The 27,982-nt window shown below is 36.8% G+C and overlaps 1 protein-coding gene and 1 pseudogene across 16 annotated transcripts in view; one reads left to right on the top strand and one right to left on the bottom strand.

Annotated features, from left to right (window-relative positions):
• TRIM37 (tripartite motif containing 37) overlaps nucleotides 1-27,982 on the bottom strand; it is a 162,281-nt gene that overhangs the window by 88,760 nt on the left and 45,539 nt on the right. For 9 of the 16 annotated variants that reach the window (XM_074319741.2, XM_074319742.2, XM_074319745.2 and 6 more), the window contains exons 16-23: nucleotides 26,863-26,999; nucleotides 19,811-19,896; nucleotides 15,654-15,848; nucleotides 10,038-10,346; nucleotides 5,977-6,108; nucleotides 5,427-5,607; nucleotides 3,535-3,674; nucleotides 1,046-1,144 (exon numbers count right to left, since the gene is read on the bottom strand). In XM_074319741.2, coding sequence (XP_074175842.1) covers nucleotides 1,046-1,144; nucleotides 3,535-3,674; nucleotides 5,427-5,607; nucleotides 5,977-6,108; nucleotides 10,038-10,346; nucleotides 15,654-15,848; nucleotides 19,811-19,896; nucleotides 26,863-26,999 — 1,279 coding nt within the window. The remainder of the gene's footprint in view (nucleotides 1-1,045; nucleotides 1,145-3,534; nucleotides 3,675-5,426; nucleotides 5,608-5,976; nucleotides 6,109-10,037; nucleotides 10,347-15,653; nucleotides 15,849-19,810; nucleotides 19,897-26,862; nucleotides 27,000-27,982) is intronic. The other 7 variants (XM_019736345.3, XM_074319750.2, XM_074319751.2 and 4 more) reach the window with 2 other exon arrangements.
• Nucleotides 21,403-22,185, top strand: LOC109449739 (PDZ domain-containing protein 11 pseudogene; annotated as a pseudogene).

Raw genomic sequence — 27,982 nt, 5'->3', positions numbered from 1 at the left:
CATGTTTTTGTAACTTAGTTAAAAGCTCCTAACCAATATTCCAAAACAAATCAACAATGCCAGAGCATCAGACTTTGTATTCCCCTCAGATCGGCTGCCAGTAAGGTTTGTAACAGGTATGCCACGGCTTTCCCTGGGATGGGTGTTTTGAAACCTATGACTTGTTTGAAAGGGATCAGTGCTACTTCAGTAAGAATTTAATCAGAGCACAGTATCCAGCTTTAGACAGACCAAGGAAGGAACTGGTCTACCCACAGGCAAGCAGGCAGGCGCTCTGTAAGGTATCAACAGGGATGGGGAGGGATGGGGGGAGTCAAGCTTTTCACATCAGATGGACATTAAACAGAAGATTAATACTAGCTTGTCCCATATGGTCCCAGTTAGAAAGGAAAAGCCTGTTTGATGCCTGTTATGTCTAAGAAAAGTCACATTTTATTGATGCTCAAGAATATTTAAGAGACAACTTGGGTAGCCCCAAATTCCCACCTAGTAATATATACAATGTCTTATTTTAAAGCTCCTTCAGACAGCTTGAAAAAGAGAGAAGGGGAGGAATGGGTAGGGGAGGACGAGAGGGAGAGAGACACCCACCCACAGTGATCTGACACAGAAAATTGTCTCTTAGGTATTCTGCTCAAATAAAGAGCCTTGTTTTTCCTAAGTATGGATACAAGAGAAACCCACTCAACTTTCTACCAAGGCTTAATTAACAGTGTGAAAAGTAACGGTTTTTGAGAACTGGCTCCTGCTGATGATAGAATAATACCCACAGCAGTGAGTAAAGCCCCATTCTCCTCTCACAAACAAAGCAGATTGCAAAAGGCACAAGAGCTCCTCTCGTCCACTGTGTTCCCTTCCTCCAATCTCATCATTTAGTCTCCTTGTTGCCTATCCTGAGGCCCTACTGGTAAAGCAGCAAATTGCAAGGGTACACTCCTGTGGCACTATGGATATGCATGTTTATGGCAACTTCTCCTACTGAGTTGTGGGTGCTTTATTCCACACTCCTTACATGAGAGAAAATGCGTTACTCAGTAACACTCACCACTTGGCTCTAAATGCCATAGGTTCGAGGGCACGGCAGATGTTAAATGTGGCCAAGCAAATGCCTGTCTCCAGTTTAGGATAAGCTGCCAATGATCAGCTTTAAATAAGAAATGAAACTAATGTTAAAACTTCCGGGGTTTTTGTGTGTGTGCTGACTAGCTCATTATACAGAAAAACTGCTAAGATAATGTGAATTATGAGTTGAAGGCTGAAATTAAGAAGTCCAAGTCATCTCTCACCTAGATTAATTGAATAAGCTTCTTACCAGTTTTCTTGCCCCCAGATTTCCACACCTCATCCCCACCTCCCAAAATCCATTCCACACAGTGCAGTTAGAGTAGGAATTTTAAAACATAATTTCATTATCTCACTTCTTGTTTAGATTCCAAAGGACAAAGTCCAAATTCTAACTAAGACATACAACAGAACTCTTTATGATATGACCTCGGCCTCCACTCTGGCTCCATCTAGCACCAGTCTTTACTTGGCTAACTCTTATATTCATTCCTCAGGATGATTTTTCCAAAGGTGGACTAGGTGATAGTTAAGAGCACTAGCTCTGGGTTCAAGTTCCAGCCCTTCCACTTTAACTCTGTGACTCTGGTAAGATAAGTTACATCTCTAGGCCTCAGCCTACTCACCTGTAAAATCAAGAAAGTAACTACCATGTAGGGCTGTACTGAGAAAACATAAGATAAATACTGGTAAAGTCTCTAGCAGTCTCTAACACATAATAAGGACTTATTTAATATTATCTATTATTTTTGTTATTACATACCCGTTTTTTAAGCTCTTTATATACCCTATCACAGTACTCATAATATAATTCGCTATTAACCAGTTTCTCTGACACCTGACCAGTGGTTTCCATTGTTCTCCCTGTGCCCCTCCCACCACCACCACCACCACCACCACCACCACCACCACCACCACCACCACCATGTATTATCCAGTATGCCTGAGAGCTACAACTTGCTACCGTTTGTAACTATGATGCACTCTGGTCACCCCTGGTTGAGAGTCATTCAACTCAACCAGTGGCTCTCAACTGGGAAGGACTTTGCCTCCGTGGAGACATTTGGCAACGTCTGACCTTTTCTGGTTACTGTAACTTGGAGGAGTACTGCTGGAATCTAGTGAGTAAAAGCCAAGGATGCTGCTACACATCCCACAATGCACAGGGCAGCCTCCTACAACAGTCATCTGGCCCAAAATATCAATGGTGCCAAGGTAGAGAAACCCGCAACTAAATATTAGGTTCTGAAGTTACTTTATCACGAGCATCACATGCAATGTCAGGCAAATCAGAGGCACTTCATAAACGCTGCATGAATAAAAGGAGACTGTAATCCCAGCACATGCTGTAAAAATTTAAGCCACTATAATTTATAATCAGTTTATATAAATACATGGAGACTAGCTAATCCCTACAGGTCCTTTCTATAAAGATCAATCATAACATTTCTTTCTTAATGTTTTAACAATGAACACTTCATTTTAAAAATCCTTTCCATTGAATCTCTTCTACCGAAATAATGCTGTCCGCCACAGGAGCACCAACTAAGAGGGCAGACCAAAATGCTTAATGTTATTTAACTGAAAAACCTGAAAATGCCACCATCCACACACACTCTCACACGGTAACCAGAGGTAGATGCTGGCACCTGTATATATGCTTTGAGCTACAATTCATCAATCATTGAAATTCAAATAAGTGCAGAGGTGGAAGGTGGCAGAGTTTCACTGACAAATGAATACAATTTCAATGTCAAATATCACTTAGAAAGTTGACATGCTTTTTTGCTAGCAAAAAGGACACAGCAAGGACAACATACATAAACCTTGTTTAAAATACCTTCTATTACTCAAAATTACAAAATGTCTTCTATGCTTTTAGACAAAGAACAAGGAATTTAGAACATGTAGAAGAATACTAGTAATGTAACTGAACATGAATTGGCAGAGTTGAAGCCGGTTACTATAAAGGATTTTTTAAATAGTTCAAGTTTGGAATACTTCTGTAAGGGCAATGTAGTCTATAAACATTAATCAAGACTGACTTCAAATGCTGAAGTACTTGTCAGTATTCTAATTAGTTGTTGTGGGGCATGTCTTCCCCATAAGACTGTGAGCATATCTAATTTCATCTGCATTATCTAGCAAAAATTCAATCCCTGTCATGTAGGTGGCTTAACATATTTATCGAACGAGCAGATGAACGATCTGCAGATTTTTCCCTCCTGTAAATGCCTTTTCTAATAAGACATATCCTTTTACGCAGTCGATTATCCATTTTGCCTTTCTCTGTGCTTAATGTCCTAATAAATCAAATCCAGTCGCACAATGAATGCTGTGTTCAGAAAAGGACATCAGATAGTAGGTAATGTCTCAATCACTCTTTTATTAAACCAACAACTCCCTGCCACCAACACCAGAAAAAGATCATTATTCCCGCCACCCACCTAATTATGACTTATCATTCCTTACCTTCCTCAGGGGCAGCGGAAGCTCCTTCAGGTAGTATAGGCTGTAATTCCCCCGTTTCAGAATTATTTTCCAAGTCAGTCATTTGCATTCCTTCCAGATGACCTCCTTTAGCGTTAGCCCTCAAAGAGGGAGAAAACAACCTGATGTTTTTGTATAACTAGTCAGTGATACAATAATCTATATTTTCTTCTTGTCCTGAAACTGAGCATCGAACTAAGTAAGGTATATAGCACTAATGTTTAATACTAAATTTCAAGTTGATTTTTAAAAAATCCACTAGCAGACTTACAATGAAGCTTCTAAAATGGTGGACTATCAATGTCAATATCCTGGTTGTGATATTCTATCAGTTTTGCAAAATGTTATCACTGGGGGAAACTGAGTAAGGAACACAGGATCTCTCTGTATGATTTCTCTTAACTGGATGTGACTCTCCAATTATCTCAATAAAAATTCCAATTAAAAAATAAACAGAAGTCCTCAATAATATGTTCTCACTAATATGGAAAGACTTTTGAGATATATTATTGAGAAAATGGGGTGCACCTTTTGTATTAAAAAAACTATATAGTCACAGTGACTAAAATACACATAAAAACTGAGAAGATACATCATATATAAAAAATTAAGAACAGCAGGAATGTGTGTGGGCAGGGGGTTGGAAAACTAAGTGGATGGAAGCCAAAAATGGGGAAAATTTCACTTAATTTTTTAACCACTTAGTATTTAAATTTTTTGCTTATACTATTTTAAATCAGGCAATGAAAAAGACACAAGCTGGAAAACACCGCATGAGCCAGGCTGGCGATACAATTAACTGTAAAATGAGGGTTAGAGTTAAAAGCTGCAGATATTTACAAAAAATTTTCCAGGCTAAAAAAAAGTCTAAGTTTATGTACATTTAATCTCTCTGACTAAAGGCAGGTATAAATACCTCCATGACAAATAAATATAAAAGCTAGTTGCAGCTTCAACTTAAAAGGGATATGTTATCAAATCAGGCTAAGTAATGGAGAGGACAAGATAGTCTCCAGTGATTATAACACCTTCCACTGCTTAAACATGAGCTAACAGAAAACTAAACCACCAGCTGTCCTTTCAGATTTGGTAATTGCCCAGATCTTAAAACTGTATGAAATTAAGTAAACTTAAGAGATGTAAATCTTTCTCTAAATTTAATTCAACGTTCTTTTCAAAGTCTCCAAGGTAGAACTATTCCACTGTTTAAATTTAGAAATGTATTTAATTAAATCCATAAAATAGATCAGCAGGTGGATATTAAGGCTCATCTAGCACATTTCTATACATCACATTCTACAAACATTCTCTCTTTTGAAGGGATGGAAGTTTGAGATGGCTGGGATTTAAATTTGTTTCCTAGGAGGAAGATTAAGGTGTTGACTATCATACATATCCTTTTGGGAAACTCCAACTATGAGTTTTGAAGACATTTTTATAAGAGGAGAGAAAAAAGGTGAGATAAAATCAGTGTTAAAATAAAATTGCTAGAAGCGCTTTGTTCCTTGCAAAGTATGTGTAAAAGACCTATGAGACATAATACAGCCCAACTGAAATGTCTATCAAAAGTGTGGGGCAGATGGGAAATACAGCTGACACACACACACAAAATCGCACAAGGCGGAGTTCATACAAGATTTCACACCATTATTATTCTAACTTCAGTGAAAATGAGCTCTAACATATTTAAATTAAACTTCTGGTACATCTTATCCTATTAAGAAAAACAAGTAAGGTTTGTGATACTTTAAGTTACATTTTAATACAACAAATTAACTTTCCATCTGCTAAAAAATTAACGTAGTGGAAATTTATTTTGTTCATTATGAAGCTATTAGCTATACACCATTAATAAACAAAAGAATTTAATTTACCCCAAGGTGACCATTTTCCTTCTTTTCTCAACAGTAGGTAAGCCATTGATAACTGCAACCACGATAGCATCTGAATCCAAAGCCTGACACTGCCGGTCTTCGGATTTTGGCAGAATATCACCAATACTGCCATGTGTCAAGGCTCGGGGAGAACTGTGCCTGCTCCCAGACTGACAGCTTCCTGGAGAACGTGCGGAAAGGAAGAGGATATTCAGAAAAAAGGAAAACAAACAGAAAGTTCTCTCTCTAGTCTCTACTTTAGAAGATCTCATTAAACACACATTTTTAAACGGCAGGAAAACCCAAAAATAACTTTAAAATATACCCCAGTCTCTTTGATGCCAAATATGTAAAATTAAGGAGTCCAGAATATGCAATCTAATAGCTGCATTTTCTAATTAATCAGTTGAACAGTTCTGTTGTGAGAGCAAGGAACTTTCGAATCGAATCTCAGCATTTTTGGTGCCTTTAAAGGTCTAAGGCTACGCCGTAAGATCAAGTTCAAGTAAGACACCTACCCACTGAAATTACATTGAACTCTCCAAATTACCTTCAGACGGAGGTTGACAATCTCCCTTTGAATGGTTATTTTCTCCAGAGTCTACTACTGCTCTTCGAAGTGAAAGACTACCAGCTATACTGGACCGAGCTGGCTTGGGTGAATTACTCTTCTTATTTGTGGCTGCAAAAACATTCAAAAACATTTCTGACAAAATAGCACAAAGTTTACCACCTAGGCAGTCAAAGAAAGTTTAATCTTACTATACATAATAGGTACTCTATCTGCTATGTGAACAAACAAACAAACAAACAAAACAATGTTTTGGTCCTCACTGGTTTATTTGGGGTGTTTCCCCAAAAGTATTCCTACTTTGCTGCAAACAAACAAACAAATAAAACAAAGTTTTGGTCCTCACTGGTTTATTTGGGGTGTTTCCCCAAAAGTATTCCTACTTTGCTGCTTGTGGAACAGTCTTAACTTACAAAACTAAAAAAAAAAAAAAAAAAAATCAGTAAACTTCAGAAGAAAAATCATCGCAGACACAAACTCCATCTCAATGCAATTAAACTAAATATTAACAATAAATATATAACACCTAAACACTGGGAAATTGTAAACTATTATAGGGCTTAAAAGAAAATCAATGTTGAATTAGAAACGAACCACAATTACAATACTTCAAGATGTCTGTGGCTAAAACAGTAATTAGAAGAAAATGCATAGCCTTAAAATGAATTAATTAGAAAAAACTGATACTGACTGGCCTAACATGCACAGGCTCAACAAGCTAGAAAAAGAATGAAAATAAATAAAAGAAAGCAGAAGAGATGCATTAAAAGGTAATAAACAGGTTCAGCCAGGTAGAAGAATATAAGACTGATAATCAATTGTCATTTTATGCCTCAGCAAAGACCAATCTGAGAATGAAATGTAAAAAAGAATTCCATCTGCAATAGCATTAAATAGAATAAAACACTTAGGAAAAAATTAAATGAAGAAATATAAGACTTACAGACTAAAAACTACATATATTGTTGAAAGAAAATAAAAAAGACAATTAAAATATTCTGTATTTGCTAACTGGGAAGACTTAATATTGTTAACACAACAATACTCCCAAACTTAAGCTACAGATTCAACACAATCCCTATAAAAATCCTACCTGTCTTTTTTAAATACAGAAATTGATAAGCTGATCTTAAAATTCACATGAAAATGCAAAAGATCCAGAATACCCCAAAATAATCCTGAATGGAGGATTCACATTTCCAATTTCAAAACTTGCTATAAAACTGCAGTAATCAAAACTGTACGTGCCTGACCAATGCGCTATACACATGAAGCTGAAGTAGAATAATATTGAATGTCAACTATAACTAAATATACAGGTGTATACAGTCATGGAATGTGGAGTACAACATAGGGAAGATAGTTGATGATATTGTAACAGCTTTATAAGATAGTCGGAGGGGTAGTAACTTGGAGGGTAGGTTATCACTTTATGAGGGGTTTAAGTGTCTATTACGTTGTTTGTACAACTGAAACTAATAAAAAATTTAAAAAAAAAGACTATGGTACTGGTTTAAAGACAGAAATATAGATCAATGGAACTGAACTCAGAGTCTAGAAATAAACCCTTACATTTATGGTCAATTAATTTTCGACAAGAAGGCCAAGACAATTCAATAGGCAAAGAAAAGAAAAAATGGACAATTACAAGTGTTGACAAGAATACAGAGAAATTGGAACCCTCAAACATTGCTGATGGGAGTGTAAAATGGTGCAGCTACTTTGGAAACAGTACGGCAGTACCTCAAAAAGTGAAACATACTTCCCACATAAACTAGCAATTCCACTCCTAATCATTACTCAAGACAAAAACATAGGTATGTCCCCACAAAAACCTATACATGAATGTCCATAGCAGCATTATTCAAAATAGCCAAAAAGTAGGAAAAAAACCCAAATGTCCATCACCTGATGAGTAGATAAACAAATACAATGAAGTATCATTCAGCCATAAAAAAGAATTAAATAACACATGCTACAACACAAATGAACCTTGGGGACATTATGCTAAGTGAAATAAGCCAGACACAGAAAGACAAATATTGTTATGATTCCACTTATATGAGACATCTGGAATAGTCAAGTTCACAGAAACAGAAAGTAGAATAGTGGTTACCAGGTGTAGGGGGAAAGGAGGAATGGGTGGGTTAGTGTTTAATGGACACAGAATTTCATTTTGGGATGATGAAAAAGTTCTGGAGGTGAACAGCAGTGATGGTTGCACAACAGTGTGAATGTTCTTAAATACCATTGAAGTGTACCTTAAAAATGGTAAATTTTATGTTATTTATATTTTACCATAGTAAAAAAATTCATGCTTAAGAAAATGAAAACACAGATAACAAACTCTTGACTCCATACCCTGTCCAGGCACCAGCAGATTCACTGTGAAACTTAAAGAAGCTGGGCAGGCATGCTCGCTTCTCGCCTCATTCACTCTTCTGCTATACTCCTCCATGAAAATCTTAAAAGGGTCACCCACCCATTCATCTTGACACCTCTCAATGGTATAACCACTCCCCTTCTTTCTGAGATGCACTTTTATTTTTCAGATATTTGGGGTATTTATCACTTCCAGTTTTTCTCCTACCTTTATGATTGTTCTTTTCAATTTCCTTTGCTGGCCTCCCCTTCATTAACAGGCCTTTAAAAGTTTAAGCAGAGCCAAAATTTCTCTTTTCCATTTAAACTCCCTTCATACTTGATCTTATTCAGTCCTTGGCTTTAAACAACATCTTATACTATTGACTCCCAACTGTTTATATCGTTTTCTGACCTCATCAGCTTCAGACTTATGAGGGATATCTAGCAGACATCTCAAATCTAACACATTTAAAAAAGAATTCCTGATTTCCTGCCCCTATTCTCTCTCCCCAATCTCCACACGTTTTTCTTCCTTATTTGCTTTGCACCTCAATTAACGACACCAATAAGTCCCTTAGTCCAAAAACTAAAACATCATTTTTAGTTTTTTTTTTCCTTAAAACACTATCCAGCCTTTCTTAACTTGACTTGGGGGAAAGAACTGAGCCCTTCTGGTCTAAAATATCCACTGTATGTAATGGATTAAGTTATCTTCTATGTAGCTAAAATAGTACTAGTTATGTACCATCCTTGGGAGAATTAGGAGAGAAGAGAATCTCAGTTATTAAAGGGTGCTAGACTAACAGGAAGTCCATTTACTCACTGACACAACACCTGAATAAGCCACCGAATAAGCCACCATATTTCACACAAGCTATTGTTATAGGCTGTTGACTGATATCACAACTCCCATTCTCAACCCTTTTCAGACTCTTCACACAAAAAGCAAAGTAATCTTTTTAAAAGGTAAATCAGATCATAAATACCCTCCTAATTTATATTCTCTTGACACTTCCTCCTAAAACCAGAATAAAACTCAAAATTATTTATAGAGGTCTTAGAGCCTGCCTATCTGACCTATCTCCTATTACTCTCCCCTCTGTTTTGTTCACCACATTCAGCCATACTGGTCTTCCATCAAGCCTTCAAACATGCAAGGCAAATCCTGTTACCATTGACTTTGCATTTTCTGTTCTGCCTACCCTCAGGAGTGCTCCCACAGATCTGTGTATGGCTGCCACCTCCTCAACCTTCAGGTCTCAGTTCAAATGCTGCCTCCTCAGAAACTTTGTCTGACTAACCTAACTAAGGTAGCACACTGCTCACCTGCTCTTCCCATCCCACTCTTCTGTTTCCTTCACAGCACTTTTTACCAACTGAAATTCTGTCCACCTGTCCACACATTTTAATGTCCAATTCCCAGCACACAAAAGCAAGGTCCATGAGGTTAAGGATTTTGTCTTATTTACTGCCCGGTACAGGATACACAATCAAGAAATGTTAGCTTTATTATATAGTAGAAAACACAGGCAGTTTTAGATGGGAGAAGAGGCTATCTGTATTTGCAGTCTCACTTCATTGTAAGAGAGATGTTTAAATATTATCCTGAATAAAACCCTGCAGTCGATCTTCCTAAATGCCAGAGAAATGGCACTAATAGGATCTTTTTCACTTACAGTTTCGTATGTAACAACTGGCAACTGATGACTTTGCCAAGAGCTCCATTCCCAAATCCTGTAATCTGCCAGAGTTTTCAGTTCCACATGCAGCCAGAGCAGCCTGGTCAGCAGAAAAATGGCTTGTTTGCATGTCTCCAGAAGCAGCACTGCTACTTTTTATTTCTGAAAGTGTATTCTTTACATCAGTTTTCATACATCGGACTTCAGCCATTTGAGTTTTGAGTCTTTTTAGCATCTTTAAGTCAGAGGGCACTCGCCACATCGCCTGCTGCTTCCTTTGATCTTTATCTTTTCGAGAATATGACGCTTCAGAGAGAAAGTGATAACTCAAGTTAATACAGACTTTAACATTCATGCAATACTTTTGTACCATGAACATATGCAGATTTGATGTGTAAATAAGCTAAGATGCTTTAGATGGTATCAATAATAAAAGCATACATTAAATTCCATTAAAAAAATAGTCACAAGTATTTAATTTTATTCACAACTTCCAAGTTAGAATCTGGGTCACATTATCACTAAAATCTGAATCATATATTTAACTTTAAATGTTTAAAAAGCTGCCCTAGTGCCTGTGCTTCCTACTTTATACTTCTCTACTTTTCTCAGGTTTTCTGCACTGAGGTTTTATTATGGTCATAATTTAAAACTATTTTAAAAAACCAAAAAGCCAAATACTTAGTTAAATCTGCATACATTATATATATATATATATATATATATATATATATATATATATATTAAAAAATACCAACTACATTCAAAAAGTTGATTTACTGAACTAATACTCAATGCAGATGCAGCTATTAAGTGCCATGGGACATATAAAAGAATAGCTCCCTGTCCGAATCTGCAGCTACTAAAGTAGCTAAAGTTGTTTTTAATTTTTCCCCCTTACCCAAATATTACAATGAGAGGCATGAGAAAGGAAAACACAAACTTTCTACTGCAGGAATGAAAAAAGAGGTAGATATCTTGGAAATCAAAGAACACTGACTCAAAGCAGAGATCAAACACCCCCTTTCATCACCCCAAAAAACCACACATGTGCACACCCACAGGCACACAGCCTTCTAAAGCGACCAACAGGCAACCTAAGTGTTTGACAAAGAACAAATCCTTTGTTAATAGAAATGATAGCTGAGCCTGCTTACACAATGCAACAACCTTCGCCATAAAAGCGGAAATACAGTAGTACCATGTTTCTCCGAAAATAAGACCTAGCCGGACAATCAGCTCTAATGCGTCTTTTGGAGCCAAAATTAATATAAGACCCAGTCTTATTTTACTGTAAGACTGGGTGTAGTGTAGTATAATATAATATAACATAATATAATACCGGGTCTTAGATTAATTTTTGCTCTAAGACGCATTAGAGCTGATTGTCTGGCTAGGTCTTATTTTTGGGGAAACACGGTAAAAGGTAGACACTGTAGTGTGTCCAACAGCCATACCCCCACTTCCTTCTAACCTTGCCAAAAGGACCCAGATTCTGTTCAGGTATCAGGTGGGCAGCAATGTGCTAAGGAAGGTTAGGTCCCTCCTTCACCCCCAGTGGATATGGGTCCAGGACTGGTCTAAGCTCCTTCCTCTTGACAGTGGTTAGGGTGGGCACACGACTCAGTGCCAGCCAAAAGTCTGGGACGGGCATACTTCTGGGAAAGATTTTCAATCCTGATAGGAAGATTTTATTGTGTTGATTTATTTTAAAACATCTATAAAGAGCTTACTGTCAGATATTTGAAAAATATTAAGTAATTTAATCTTCATATCAATCCTCTGAGGTAAGTACTATTATTTATCTCCATTTTATAAACGAGGAAAGACACGAAAAGGTTATACAATATACTCGAGGTAACATGGCTAGTAAGCAGAAGAGCTTGAATCCAAAACAAGAAGTCAGCCTCCAGAGTGATGTTAATTATTAGTAACTCTGCTCTCCAGGGTCGCAGGAATAGGGTCTGTTTTCCATCCAGTCTTTTCCTTCCTGCTAGTGACACATTTCTGTGAAAACATGACACGTGGAGCTATTACCGTGAGAGAAGAGGCAAGACAATCACAGGAGGCCCTCACCCAGTGCCCTGTCTTTAAGTATCTGATGAACTTGAGATCACCTACCTCCAGATTTCTCAATGTGCTTAAGAAAGAGCCTTTATTAGTTAAGCAACATTGACAATGAGAAGTCATCCTTAACTGGCCAAGTTACAAGGTTAATTAGAATTAAGACTCTCATCTGTAAATTCTCTCACGTTATTGTTATAACCTTCAGGTATGACAGCTCTCTACAGCATCTCTGGACTTCAGCATCTGTCAATGCTGCCACCCTTCTGGGCACCTAAGCTTCTTCAGAGTCCTCTTTACCACATTCCGATTGGTTGCCAAGCCCTATAAACTCTAACTTTACGAGGTTCCAAATATTACCATAGCCACACTATAAGTAAAATCTTAATTATATGTATATTGCCTAGATTAATGTATTCCCTAGAGGTTAAGCAAAACTTTTATGTCACAAAATTCTGAAGACCTTACCTGAAGCTTTACATATTTTTAATCATATGATTGAGAAAATACAGATGTGTATGAATTTGCCCTCTTATACTAGGAACCACTGATTAATAGTACCCCTGATTAAACTTCCATTTCTGATAGTTTTCTGGGGACTCTCACATTTCTAAAATATGGTTTGAATCAAACCACTCGTAAACTAAAACAATGATTCTCCACTGCCCACTATGAATGCCTTTCATAGAATGAACCCAACTTGACTTTCTAGTTCTACTCACCACTGCATGTACCTTATAATCTGGTTCAGCTACATTACCTGTTGGTTCTATCCTGATGCCTCTTATGATGCTCCTTTTATAGCACAGTAGTTAAGCACTTGCAGTGAGTCTGAGAGTAGGTGTTTATTCAATATGAGTTGAAAGGAAGAATAAAAGGATAATAAAGTAATACTATGAACAACTCTATGCCAACAAATCTAATAACCTAGATGTACTAGGCCAATTACTTGAAAATAAACTCACAAGAAGAAATAGACAATCTCAACAGACCTGTACCTATTAAGAAATTGGATAATTAATAGCTTTCTAAAACAGAAAGCATCAGGCCCAGATGAGTTCACTGGAGAATTTTACCAAATATTTAAGGAAGAAATTATACCAATTCTCTATAAACTCCAAGGAAAGAAGCAGAGAAAATACTTCCCAACTCAATCTATGAGGCCAGCATTACTCTATACCAAAACCAAACATAGACATTACAAGAAAACTATGGAGCAATCTCTCTCATGAACATAGATGCAAAAATCCTCAACAAAAAATTAGCAAGTTGAATCTAATTATGTGTAAAAAAAATTATACACTACAACCAAGTGACCCCAGGTATGCAAGACTATTTCAACATTCAAAAAATCAATGTAATCCATCACATCATTATCAACATGCAAAAAGCACTTGACAAAATCAGACACCCATTTGTGATTTTAAAAACACCCTTAGTAAAGTAAGACTAGAAAGGAACTTCCTCAATGTGATAAAGAATATCTTCGAAAAAAACGACGTAATGGCGACAAACTCAAAGCTTTCCCACCAATATCAGGAACAAGGTAAAGATGTCCCCTTTCACCACTCCTTTTCAACATCGCACTGAAGTCCTAGCTAATACAGTAAGATAAGAAAGAGAAATGAAAGGTATACAGATTCAAAAGGAAAAAATACACAAAGAACCAAACAAACATCAAAACGTAAGCAAGAATTTAAATAAAAAGAAAGCAGGGTCTTCCTGCAACATTTGTTTTTAATATCTTCTCACAGATAGGTTAATATCATTTGGCTTCCATGACTGTTCTCATGGTTTTTGTCCTTCCAAAGACCCTGCATCTGGCTCATCTTCCACACACTCAGTAGAAACAAGTGTTCACCATGATTATGTCCTTGACCCCTATCCTTATATTTTCTTGAAACGTTCTCTTTTGCAATCTCATTTCCTTAGTTTTTATTACCCAATATCATCTCTAGGCAAGTAACTAACCTGTATTCCAGTTCTTAATTTTTAGCTGTCTACTAGGCATCTGTACTTTGATATCTCAATAGTTATGTAAAACCAAAGATGTTTACATCCAAGACTTGTTCTTCCTCTCTACTATTTCCTCCATCCTCGTCATTTTAACCACCTGGATTTGAAACTCAAGTCATCTCATTTATATCATTTATTTTATTTAGAAAACTGAATTTTTAGAGAACGAACATCTTATTCTGTTTCTACAGCTTGCATTTTTTCCGGTAACACTAAATATTTTTAAAAAACATGATTTTACCTTTCTATAAAATATACAATTGCATGACTAAACTAATTTTTCAACCCTAATAGTATTATTGGATATTTTCATACAACTGATTGTTTTGTCTTTGGGACATACTCCTATAAGAGAAATCACAAAATTAAAGGGCAGAAATAGTTTAAGCCTGCTATAAAATTTTCCTTCAGAAAGGTTAAACCAATGTACACACCTACAGAACCAGAACTTACCTGTTTCACTAGGTCTTTGCAAACAACACTGGTTATAATTTAGGCAAAACCTTTGCCAATGTGATAAGTACTTTATATAAAAAGGTATTTATTGATTACAAGAACTATGTATGATTTTTATTCTTTATAATTTCATGTTCCAAGTTTTATACAATAAAAATACCTCAGAAAAAACAAAATTATGTACAATGTGCTAAGTGTTACAAAAGTACAAGTATGATGGTAAATGTACTTGGACATAGATGAAAGGCAAGTGGTTTCATATCCTGGTGGAGACTTTCAGGAAGCATACCTTAGGAAGGAAGAGGCCTAAATAATCCAGACTCTGAGTCTATGACCCACTAGAGCAGCTCTATTTCTATTTTTCTACACTGAGGCTCTACCTTAGATTTTTGATTGAAAAATGAGTTCCGCTGCTTTAAAGAAACATCACTGTTCTAAATCATTGATTTGATTTCTATAATATTATTGTTTATGAAGGTAAGAAAATGTTTAGTATATTTTAAAAAGCTTTCTAACAAAAATGGTTTTTAAAACGTGTCATTTATAGGTAAATCTTTAGCTGTTCAAAACGATTATGCCTGAGAGTTTAAAAAAGATCAAGTTGATTATTTAATATGTGTGCGTATATAATTTCTCTTCAACAAAAAACCTCTGCATATACACCACATAAAACACTGCTGCTAACATATACATTTTTAGGCTACTGAACATCAAAGTATGAGTAAACCATCTTTTTCTATATTCAATTTAGAAACAGTTCCACTTGGAAGTTATGGTATTCATGAAGCCCACTCACAAAGGAAAACTGTACTTCATATGGATCAAATGGTCACTTAGATATTATACAATTTAAATGGCAAATAACATAAAAACATTCTTCCAGGCATTTTGACACTATTTTTTGCACAAAAGACCTTTGAACAGTAACAAAAATTAATTTGATTGATGTCATTTTTATGATAATGAAGTCAATTTGCTACAGAAACATACTGTGCTCCAGCATTTAGATGAAATACTTGGATTAAAAGTGAAGAGTTCTTTTGAGGAACAAAAAAAGGGAAACCATTAATATTTTACCTGTGGGCTGCAAAAGTGAAGCAGGTGGGCGAGGCTGTAAGCCCCACAAATTTTCCATACTGCTCCGGTCCTTAAGGTCCAACAAATGAATTAAAATGAAAGGATCAATGTCTAATAAACTACTGGAAGCAGCAGAGCATAAATGTGCTCTTCGTGACATCCTGCTACTGGCACCAACATATCCATGGTTACTACCTGCAAAAGAAACAGAGACGTAGAAAATGCATGGTATTTGCACTAATTTAAGTATACTTAAAAGAAAAGGTAAACTGGTTAATGTTGTTTGAATGCTCGCGTATGGACCTATCTTAGGATAGGATAGGTTTTCATGATGAGAAGCACAAAGGAAGTAACTGGACTGCCAGAGAGGGGTACTGTGCCCGAGCACTGGCCTCATTACTATCCAGAGTTCAGGAGCAACCCTGAACCCCGTCCTGAGCCCTAGAAATAAACAGGTGACAACGTACACAATATGCACAATTAGGGGGACATGAGTGAGGCAAAGGAGAATATATCCATAACCCAGGGGTCTTGGATAAAAGAAAAATCCTCACACTACAACAGATCCCAAGGAACTAGACACCAAGATAAGAATCTTCTCCAGGTCGCTGGATAGCAAAATGTACAGGTTCAGGACAGCCTGGAAGGCTTTTTTCTTGGCTGGATTAAGTACTGGAGTGCAACTAGTTAATGACCAATGCGTAGTATAGACATCTGTAAGCAAATGTCCTGTTTATATCGCCTGTGTTGGACTAAGCTCCTTAAGCCAAAGAAAACATTCGACTTTTCTCTAGGGCCTCATACAGTGCCCAGCAAATATCAAGTATGAAAATGTTACTCCTTCAATAAAGCTATTTAAATATATCCTAAAGAAACACATTTAAAAATGTTATACGAAGCAAAGTCTTAGATAATGTAGAAATAAAATAATCAAGTACTTATTATTCATGAGTATTTCAAAGAGATCTGGCAGAAAATAACTTAGGAGAAAGTTCAATTATTCAGAAGCTTCAGGCCAATTATTTACTTATATGTTTTTCATCTATATTCACATTCTCATGTCCTCATTTTCTTCTACTTCTTCCTCTTCTAAGGATTATTATCCCACTGCCAATTTTTCATCCCACTCTCTGTAAACATTGCAACTCATATTTTAAAAAGGCAGAAAACTATCCCTCCTCCATCTTGAAACCTTCTTAACTCTATTCCCTTACAAGGGAGTTCACAAATCAGGATGCATATCAGTCCGCTGGAAGAGTTTGGTGGAGTTTTAAAAATTACAGATTCCTGGCTCCACCCCAGATGTACTGAACGAGAATACCAGAGTAGGACCCAGGAGCTTTTTCCAAAAAGTTACTCAGGTGGTTCTGAATAGTAAGTAAATAAGCTCAGTAGCCCAATATATGGTATCTACTGCCCTGATATCTGGTTCTTTAAAAATAGAAGTCGCCCATGTTAAATAAACTCACAGCACAGAAAGGAATGTTAGCAGTCTCCAGTTTCTCACTGCTCTTCTAGGTCATTATTCTCACCAATGAGCAAAAACTCCTTTCCTTTGAGGTTTATGCCCTCTGGCTACTGCCTCCCTGGCTCCCTCCCATCCTTTCTACTCACTTATGATATTCCATAAAGGCATGGAAGACTTTAGTGTCTATTTCAGTTAGCTCTCTCACCGCTAACACCATCATTCTGGGTGTAAGTGTCTCAGATGTAAGTACTTCGAGCCTAACGAATGTTCATAAAGTACTGGCACCCCAACCGCCCCCCCCAATATCTCCTAAAGTTACTTGCTAACCTTCCTCCCCAAAGGTAACCTCCATCCTCATTAAATACCATACAGTCGTTTTGCTTGTTTTTGAACTTTATATAAATGTGATGATAGAGTACGTATGTACTCTTACATCCCACTTCTTTGATCAACATTGTGTTTATGAAATTCATTTGTGTTGCTATGTAGCATCTCAGTATATGAATACACACTATATATACTATAGCTCCAGATAGCAAAATAGTACCCAGTTCCAGTTAACTGCTCAGTAAATATCTGGTAGATGAATTAATTGAAAAATGTAAACTCTTGTTTACCCAGTGTGTGTAAAAATGTTTCATACAAGAATTTCCATACAACAGTTTAAGAGAGGAAATCACAGATCTAACAAAAAAAAAGCTGAAAAATATTCAACAACCTTGACTCAGTACTCATCTTCCATTTTATATCAAGATAGCCTCTGAATTTTTCTATATAATTTAAAACCTTGAAAATTACACTCACAACTTAGTTATAAAGTATATTTGCTTAACATTTTTCTGAAAAATATTAAATGATCCCTGTTATACTGTTAAGTGCTAGGGATACAAAATTAAGATTCACATCATCTTGGCTTCACGGAGGCAGAGATGAGAGGGAAAATGGGCAGCTAAGTAAGCAGTAAGAATAATGTTTAATATGAATTAAATAGGCTCTAGAGGGTTCTAATAGGTTAATTTGAGAGAGCAGAAAAGATACCCAGGGCAAGCAGTTTCCTAGGACTTCCAGGAAGAAATGAAATAAAAGCTAAAATAAAGCAAGAGGAGTTAAGAATGCTGAGACTGAGGAGAAGGTAGAAGGAACAACGTGTTGGGAAGCAAAGATGTGAGCGATACCATGGTACATTTGAGGGGCTGAAAAATGACATGGGAGTGTGAGAGAGGTAAGGCTGAAGAAATGAGCAGGTGCCAGCGCATGAAGGGCCTCGTGTACCATATTAATGAGTTTGGACTTTATCCTATAAGTAAATGGAATCCACTAGAGCGTTTTTAAGTAGAAAAGTGACATTATCAGATATTAATTTGAAGAGGAATAAAAACCTCATTCTGAACGCATGCTGTGGTAAACAGAATTAAGGGGAGCAATAATGGATACAAGGAATCCAGATGAAAGGCTGTTTTGAAAGACAGTGGCCTTTCAAGAACAGGGGAGTAACAAATGAACTCAGGCACTGTTTAGGAAGAGAATCAACAGATTTGGGTAGAGACTGAAGGAGAGGAAAAGGTGAAGGCTGTAGAGCACTACCAATCGCAAAGATGGTGGCTGTACAGGCAGGCTGGTAGATGAAACGATAATGATTTCTGTTTGGAAGAAGCTGAGTCTGAGACATCTAAACCAGACCGCTACATGAGTCTGGAAGTCATGAGAAAAATAAAAGCTAGAGACAGAACTTGAAGAGGAATCAGCATTTGGACAGAACTGATATGCAGATGTCCCTGAGATTACCTAGATATAAGGTGAAGAGCAGGAAGACTACAGGGCATAGGTTGGAAGCTGAAACACTGAGGACCAGAATTTAAGAGAACTTGAGTTACCCAAGCATGCTATGCAACATGCCCATGCTCACACCACAGGCAGCATCAGGAAAGCAGAAGCAGCACGAACTGCCTTATAACTGTTCTAACCAAGATGCACCTATTAAAATAAACAGGTCTAAACACACAAAAGAAACACCCGTTATCTAAGTCAGTTCTTCCCAGGAGAAGCAAGGTGTTTGGCAGAAAACTGGTTCCAAGAAAATGACCATGTGAGGTTCTAGCCTGGCTGTACCAGCAGCTACCTATGTGATCTGGGCAACTAAATCTCCGAGTTTTCTCCATGTATAAAATGAGCTCTCAAAAAGTCCTTTTTAAGTCAAAGACTCAATGAGTCTATTCAGATTATTCCACCGTCAAGCTCAATATACAAGCAGGACATATATCATAAAAAGACAGTATAAAACAGCAGATAAGACCATGAGCTTTGAATTCAGACAAACCTGGAACTTTAATTCCTCTCTTTCGTTTACTAAATTGTGAAAAGATAGCAAATTGCTTTATTTCTCTACATATCAGTTTCTACAGCTATAAAAAGTAAATAATATTAAAACCTATCTCACAGAATTTTGTAAGTAAATGAAATAAAGTATACAAAGTGCTTTTGCACAGTGCCTGGTACATAAGAACACTTACCAAAATGTTAGTTATTATTATTGTTTTAAATACCATTAGTGATATACTCTACACTCCACATATAAAACATAGCACTTCCAACACCACAGGCAGAGAGAGCAGTGACTGCCACATATTACAATATGATACAGTCAGAGAAGAGCAAAGACAAGCCCGCTTGTGGGGCTTGGCCTCTGTACCTGGAGGTCTTGCAGCAGCTGCATCTTCCACGAGCTCTCCCTCTTCCAATTCCATGTTGTTGTATTCCACATCATTTTCTCCAGACCTAAGAATATACAAAATTCAAAGTAAGTACAATTAACATTATTTGCCCCACCTCAATGAATTTTATAGCAATGGTGCATAGCTTTTTCCTGTGAAGATAGGACATTTCTAAATACAAAAATAAAGAAAAACACTTTTGTCATTATCACACGTACAGGTAGTGTTAATGTTCAAACTACCTTTAAAAAAATGCCAAAATACGTTGGCAACGTTTAATTTTTAAAATAGAAAACCTGAGAGCCACTGTAAGCAGAAGAGATTATATTAACAGCTCCAAAGAATCTACAAGTAACTTAATGGTAGTAAATTAGGCTTGAAACACTACATTTTAAGGTTAATAAAGAAAGATGCTCAAATTACAATACATGATGAAATACTGTTTTCTTAAAATATTATTTCAGAAAAGAAGATGTTATTACCTCCTATCAAAGTCTCTCATATCAGAAGTGTCTCCGACCCAAACCCAGTATGACCTTATTGTAAATGGCAAAGTACATATGGAAAAGCACTCATCAACGTTAGTTTGGGCTATTTTTTTAAAGTCTTAAGATCAACTCCCAGCTTGACAGCATGCATGGGTAGCTCTGTAGATCTGTTCTCCAGTGACACTGGTGAAAATTATTTTGAAAACAAAAATTTGAAGACTCTGGAAATAGTTCTAAGAGCATACAGCAAATGAAAACCATCTCAAGAAAGTGTAGTAAAATTTGGTAAGAAGAGTGAGTCTCTGGTGCGTGAACCCTCTCCTTCCTTGCCTCCCAATTCAGTAATACAGAAATTCCACTCCAGACGGGTGCATCCAAGAACATAAGTCTCCCATTTCCATAGCTCCCAATAGAAGGGCTGTACTTCCAGGAGGGATAAGGTATCAACATTTCTCACCCTTCCCCAGCTACCTGTTGCTGAAGCTAAGGTCAGGTATATGTAGCCAAAAGGTGGGGATTCCCTTCTTCTACCCAGACCCAAGACTCTACCTTGGGTGCAGCATGCTGAGAATACTGAGACCCAAGTCACCCTTGCCCCAATTCACTTGTAAAGCAGAAGTCCAAGGCCTGAGAAGACAAGTTGAAAAGATTTGAATCTACAGCCAACTCCCCTACCCACACTGCTTCAGCTTCTAAGTGGGAGAAATTAGCACACCTTGGCCCTCACTCCAGCTTCCGAGCTCTCGCTCAGAGATTTTGCCTGGGTAGAGAAGCGTGCTATAAAACAGAGCCACAGAGAAATATGTAACACCACTAAGAGCACAAAGTTTCTCTGCAACACTACTTAGGGCATAAAAAGAATCTCAAACGAAATCCAGCAAAACATAAAAAGAATTATCACAGCAAAGTGAGATTTATCCCAGGAATGCAAAGTTGGTTTAAAATCCAAAAATCCATTAATGTAATACATCATGTCAACAGAATAAAAAACAAAAACCACAGGATCATCTGAATAGATGCAGAAAGACACTCCTGACAAAACCCAACACCCTCTCGTAATAAAAGCACTCAAGAAACTAAGAATGGAAGGGAACTTCTTCAACCGAATGAGGAGCACCTATGGAAAAACCACAGCTAACATCATAATTACAGGTGAAAGACTGAAGGCTCTCCCTCTGAGATCAGGAACAAGACAAGGACGTCCACTCCCACCAATTATATTCAACGTTCTACTGGACATTCTAGCCAGTGAACTTAGGCAAGAAAAATAAGTAAAAAGCATCCAGATTGGAATAGAAGTAAAACTATGTCAACTTACAGATAATATACTGTGTACATAGAAAAACTTAAAGAATCCACTGGCCTTTTCGACCCATTTGAGCATCTGCTTCCAGTGCCCAGGCTTAACTGGCGGTGAGGGAGCCGGAGGTCGCTGAGACCTGTCAGGGCCTTGTGGAAAGGGACAGCCAGATTCCTTATGGTGACTACACACTGGTTTTCCTGCGTGACTCTGAGACTCTCCCAGCATGGGTTCTCCTCACGAGAGTATACCACCCAGACGACAGCAATGAATTGACCCAGTTTCTGCCCCGAATCACCACACTAAAGAAGCCCCCTGAAGCTCAGTTGGGATTTAATATCTGAGGAGGAAAGGCCTCCCGGCAAGGCACGTTCATCTCCAAGATGATTCCTGACTGTGCACGTCGAGCAGGACTTCAGGATGGGGACCAAGTCCTAGCTGTGAATGATGTAAATTTCCAAGATACTGAGCAAAGCCAGGCTGTTGAGATCCTGAAGACAGCCCTTCAGCTGTCTGCTTCTTTCCCTACAATTACCATCGCCAAGAAGAAAGGACAGTGCACTAGAGAGTTGCAACCTACAGCCCTCCACATGGAATCTTCCAGGACAAGCTGGCTAGGCTTCAGGGAAGCCCCTTGGGAAACTGTACTCTCAGTCCCACCCTGGCATAGCAGAGTGGGGGTGATGGGGAGACAGGAAGGCCCAACACTAAGCCAGCTAGCTGACGGCATTACCCAAACTGCTGCACTTTTAATTCCACGGTTTTCTACGTGATCTTCACTCCTTGAAAAGAGGAGGATGATGTCTGGGTAGAGCATAGCTTGTGGGAAACTCTGCTAGAAAAGGCAACTGACATTTATGGAATACCATGTGGTAATACATGTATATATTACCATTTTCATTAGAGAACAGAAACCAGTAGGAAAAAAAATCTTGGGGACCTTCCATCTAATCTGCCTGGCTATCTCATCCCATCCTTATAGTACCAGTCTCATACACTGTGGAGTCTCCAGTGGGACCATTTTCCTCCCCTCCCTCCTTCTAGTCTCCCCCACAAAAAGTAAAACACAATGATGAAGTGGGGGGAAAGACTCCACTAAAAACTATTAAAATTAATAAATGTGTTAGCAAGGTTGTAGGATACAAAAATAGACAAAAGTCAACTGTATTTCCATATATTTGCAAAGAACAATCCAAAAAGAAAATAAAAAAATATATATCAATTCCATGTACAGCAACATGAAAAAGAATAAAATACTTAGGAATGAATTTAACACAAGTGTGAAATGTATACTCTGAAAACTACAAAACACTGCTGAAAGAAAAAAAACTTCTTGGCAAAACACCATATTAAGAAGATGAAAGGAAGATGCAGAGTGGGAAAAAGTATTTGCAAGGATTAGTATCTAAAATGCATGAAGAATTCTCAAAACTCAACAGTGTTGCCAGGGGGTGGAAGAGAGATGGAAGGGGAAATTATTGTTTAATGTGTAGAGTTTCAGTTTGGGAATATGGAAAAAAAGCTCTGAGGATAGATGGTGGTGATGGTTGTAACAATGTGAATGTAATAATGCCACTAAACTGCGCTTAGAAATGGTTAAAATGGTCAATTTTATGTTTGTATATTTTAACATAATTTAAAAAAAAAACTCAACAGTTAAAAATATTCAATTAGAAAATGGGCAAAAGACACTAAGAGAACTTTCACTAATGATAAACAGAGGGTGCCAAAAATATGTATACATATTTTAAGAAATAAAAAAAACTATTAAAATTCTAATACTCAATATATACCAATAACAAAAGATGAATACCAGTCATGTTTGACTTCTGCAATAACAAGAGGTGCTCAAAGCAGTTACCATCAGTGTCCAGACACTTCTGATTATGGCGAACTACTGCTTGAGCAACGTTGACCAAAGTGTCCACTGGTATACATTTTTTTGGCATCCCCGGTACAGATGGCAAATTAAGCAGATGAAAAAATGTTTAACACCATTATCCATTAGAGCAGGGGTGTCCAAACTGCGGCCCGCAGGCCAACTGCGGTCCGCAATCCATTGTTAATTGGCCCGCAGCAAATTCCAAAAATATATTTAGTTTACTTAAATAAACCAGGTGAGGCAATACGTACTTCACCTTGAGTGAGTGGCCCGGCTGTTTGTGCATTTTACCGCATATGGCCCTTGGTAAAAAACGTTGAATAAAGTTTGGACACACCTGCATTAGAGGAATGCAAATTAAAATCACTATTAGATATCACTACACACCTAGAATAGCTAAAATAAAAACTAGTCACAACATTAAATGCTGGTAGGGATTCAGAGTAACTAGATCAGTCATACATTGCTCACAGGAATGCAAAATAGTATAGACATTCAGAAAACTGTTTGACAGTTTCTTCAAAATCTAAACATTCAATTGCCATACAATCCAGTAACTGCCTTTGTGCCTGAGAGATGGAGACTTACGCCCATATAAAACTCTGTACACGAATGTTTATAGTAGCTTTATTCATAATAGCCAAAAACTGGAAACCATATCCAGATGGCCTTTAAATGGTGAATGGTTGAACAAATTGTGGTACAACCACAACACAGAATACTACTCAGCATTAAAAGAAACCAATCGATACACATAATAACTTGAATGAGTCTCCAGAGAACTATGCAGTTAAAAAAGCCAATCCCTGAAGGTTATTTACTGTGTAATTCCATTTATATAACATTCTTTAAATGACGAAATTATAGAAACGGGGAACACAGAACACATGAGTGGCTGCAGGGTGGGGACTGGGAGACTGGGGGTTGCTGAAGTGGGGGAAAGTGGGTGTATTATAAAAAGGCAACATGAAGGATCTTGATGGTGGTGGAAAGGTTCCATATGTTCACTATCCAACGTCGATGACCTGGCTGTGATATTGTACTATGGTTTTACAAAATGTTACTTACCATGGAGGAAAACTGGGCAAAAGGTATATGAAATATCTATTATTTCTTAACAATTGCATGTGATTTTACAAATATCTCAAAAGAAAAAAATTGCAGGAAGAAATACATAGTACTGTTGTAGAAATACTGAGGAAGGAGAAGGTAATGGAAGAGGAGAGAGAAGGAAAAAAAGGCCTACTTGATAAATGTGTCCTAATTATTTAAAAGCTATTTATCATAATCATTATTCAAATTGTATGCCTATTTTTCAACTATAAAGGAAGGAATTGACCTTAATTTCTAAGATCTAACACTTTATGATTCCCTGAGTGCTCAAAATATCTCACAATTAACTGTGCTATTTCTATGAATTATACATAAGTGTTTCAATTGAGATATTATTGTAGATATATGTATATAGACCTTCTATTAGAAAAAGGATTAAAAAGTAAATCTAATGAAAGGTTATGAATCAAGTTTTTTGTAAAATCCAACTGCTCTCAAAACAACCTTGAAAAAATTCAAGGGACATAACAGTCAAAGAAATTAATTCAGGGGGTGGCCGGTTAGCTCATTTGGTTAGAGCGTGGTGCTAATAACACCAAAGTTGCCGGTTCCATCCCACATGGGCCACTGTGAGCTGCGTCCTCCATAAATAAATAAATAAATAAATAAATAAATAAATAAATAATAAAATTCAGATAGAACTGCATATTTAATCTACCTATTATTAGCAAAATAGATTCCATTATACAGAATCACCATCTAAAAGAATCTTCCGTGTTGATTCCATCGAGTTCTATTTTATATATCTAAAAGTATCACTGTAATAATTTCTGATTTGAGAACTTAAAGGTACTTAGACTTCACATGTCAACTAATCAACCCTTTTAGACAATCTGCCATATATGCTACGATGGAACATTAAGCAGTCTATTCAAAATAGTCTATTTCGAAAAGCTAATTTGTGGGAATACAGGCGAAGTCAAATAGAGGATTAAAACTCTCACCTCATTCTTGTGAAATGGCTGAAGCCAGGGCTGGGACAGAGAAAGTACAAGATGGACCTGGAATATCTTATAGTGCTAGAAAATAAAAAAGTGCTTAAAAAATGATGAGGACATCTCAGAAGGGCACAGGAGTTAGCTCTTTGATAGGCTCCCATTGGCCAAATCTTGAATAATGAGGGCAATAAATTATGATAGTAAATGGATTAAACTATTTAATAATATAAGAATCCATGAGTCCATATTAGTGAGCAGAGGGAAAAGCTCCTTCTTAAAGTAGAATTCCTATTAATAAACGCAGAACAAATAATGGAATTAGAAGATCAGTTGGCAATCAACATGGTAATCCTTTTCAAGCAAGAGTCATCAATGGATGCTAAAATTAATGGACAAACATCCATTAAGAAAAAAATATTTACAGTCTCAAAATACGTTCCCATAAGATATTTACTGATTACAAAGGGGAAAAAAATCATAATTTTAAAGTACTCTTAACCAACTGATCTAAATTAATCACCACAATGGGACAGATTAAAGACATGTACCCTCCTCCTGTCCTTCACAGGATGCACGGAAAAGGCTACATCATCACCTCTGTAGTATACCCGCCAAGAGTGCATATCCTCAACCTAATCGTGAGGAAACATCAGACTACTGCAAACTGAGTGACTTTCTACAAAATAACTGCTCTATACTTCTAAAGTATCAGCCATCAAAAAAAAAAAAAAAGAAAAAAAACAAAAGAAAAAAAACTAAGTGACCCAGATTGAGGCAGACTAGAGAGATTAAAAGCAACATGTGATCCTGCACTGGATCCTAGTCCAAAGGACATCACTGGCAAAAGTTTTAAAGGGTCAGATTACAGTATTACATCAATGTTAATTTCCTGATTTTGATAACTGTACTGTAATTACATAAGAAACATGAGAAGTGTACACTGAACCTCAAACGTCTCACAAAAACAATTATAGAGAGAGAAGAGAGAAACATAAAACAAAGCAAAATAATAACATTTGGGGAAAGAATCTGGGCAGTTATTTTTAATATGGAAATTCTTAATGTTTTTGCAACTTTTCTTAAGTATGAATTTAATGCAAAATTAAAAGTTAAAACAAAAACTAGAACTGTTTGAAACCCAGAGACAAAAGAGAAGAAACTAATTCAAGTCTTTCCTTCAAGATCACTCACATAAGATACTCTATATCAAGAAAAAAATGCTAAATATCCCCACTTTTAGGCCTTAGTTAATATGCTTCTAGTAATTTTCACTTAGATGCTTTATAATGGTAGTTAATATGACACTCACATAGTTTCTTCATCGATGTCATTTTCTTCCGTGTTACTTGTTGCTGTAGAACTGGCGGAGGAACTGCTGCCATCAAGGTGATTTACTTCATCTTCACCAATAAGATCCAGATCCAGATCTCCGTCTGAAAGCTCATGCTAGATCAAGGCAAAGATACGAGATTTTCATCTCAATGGAGAGTTCAGTATAGACCAAGCACCAAAGAACAATGTCATCATCAGAATTCTATGCTCCTGTGCCTCGGCTGGAGAAAAATCACACAATAACATTACCTAGTAACACTAATAATTTATTGTTGCCTGTTTCAGCTGGGCCCTCAGTGTACCTGGAAATGCTTCACATATTTCATATCAGCTTCCAGTAAGGCTCCTTACAGAGTAACATTTCAAACCATCGTTCCTCAAGTCCTACCTAACCTCTATTATCCTCAAGGTCACTGTACAATCCTGTCACCTATCTGCACAGAAAAACATATTGGCTATTATGTTTTTTAACATGTTCAGATATATAAATAAATATAAAACCTACTTTATTTATATATCTAAAAGTATCACTGTAATAATTTCTGATTTGAAATAAATCCTCCTAATTTTCAGCTGCCCTACCTGTCTTCCTTTAACTCATCCTATCAAAGGTTATCTGCTTCACCTGAGTGCTCCAACCCTTATTAATATCCTTAAATACTGTTTTATCAATACCTTAAACTTATTTTCAATCGCTCTCTCCCAATGACTCCTCCATTTTAGTGTATACTTGTAGTCTCCCATCTTAAAAGTAACAACTATAGCAAAAAATGCTTGTCTCTGCATCCCTGGTCTTACATTGAACAATAACAACCACTTCTTGAATTCTCATTCTGGTTATTGTATAGCTGGGACAAAGGCTCCCAAATCCTAAATCATTCTATCTATATATGCAATAATAAGGTGCTTACTAGTTTCAATGAATGGAAATAGAACACATTTTAAAAATCAACAACTTATATAGTTTCTAGAATGTTCATCAGTTTATTTTGTTGACTATAGTTTTCTACAATAAATTAATTTTTAGAACCTTGAAATACTTTGATTCAACAACTTCTGACTTATTAACATTTACAGAAGGGCATATACTAGTAATG

This window comes from Rhinolophus sinicus, chromosome 12, assembly GCF_057876585.1.
Source record: "Rhinolophus sinicus isolate RSI-liver-muscle chromosome 12, RSI-T2T, whole genome shotgun sequence".
NCBI classification, from domain to species: Eukaryota; Metazoa; Chordata; class Mammalia; order Chiroptera; family Rhinolophidae; genus Rhinolophus; species Rhinolophus sinicus.
The sequence above is the reverse complement of the archived record's forward strand: the minus strand, read 5'-3'. Positions and strand labels throughout refer to the sequence as shown.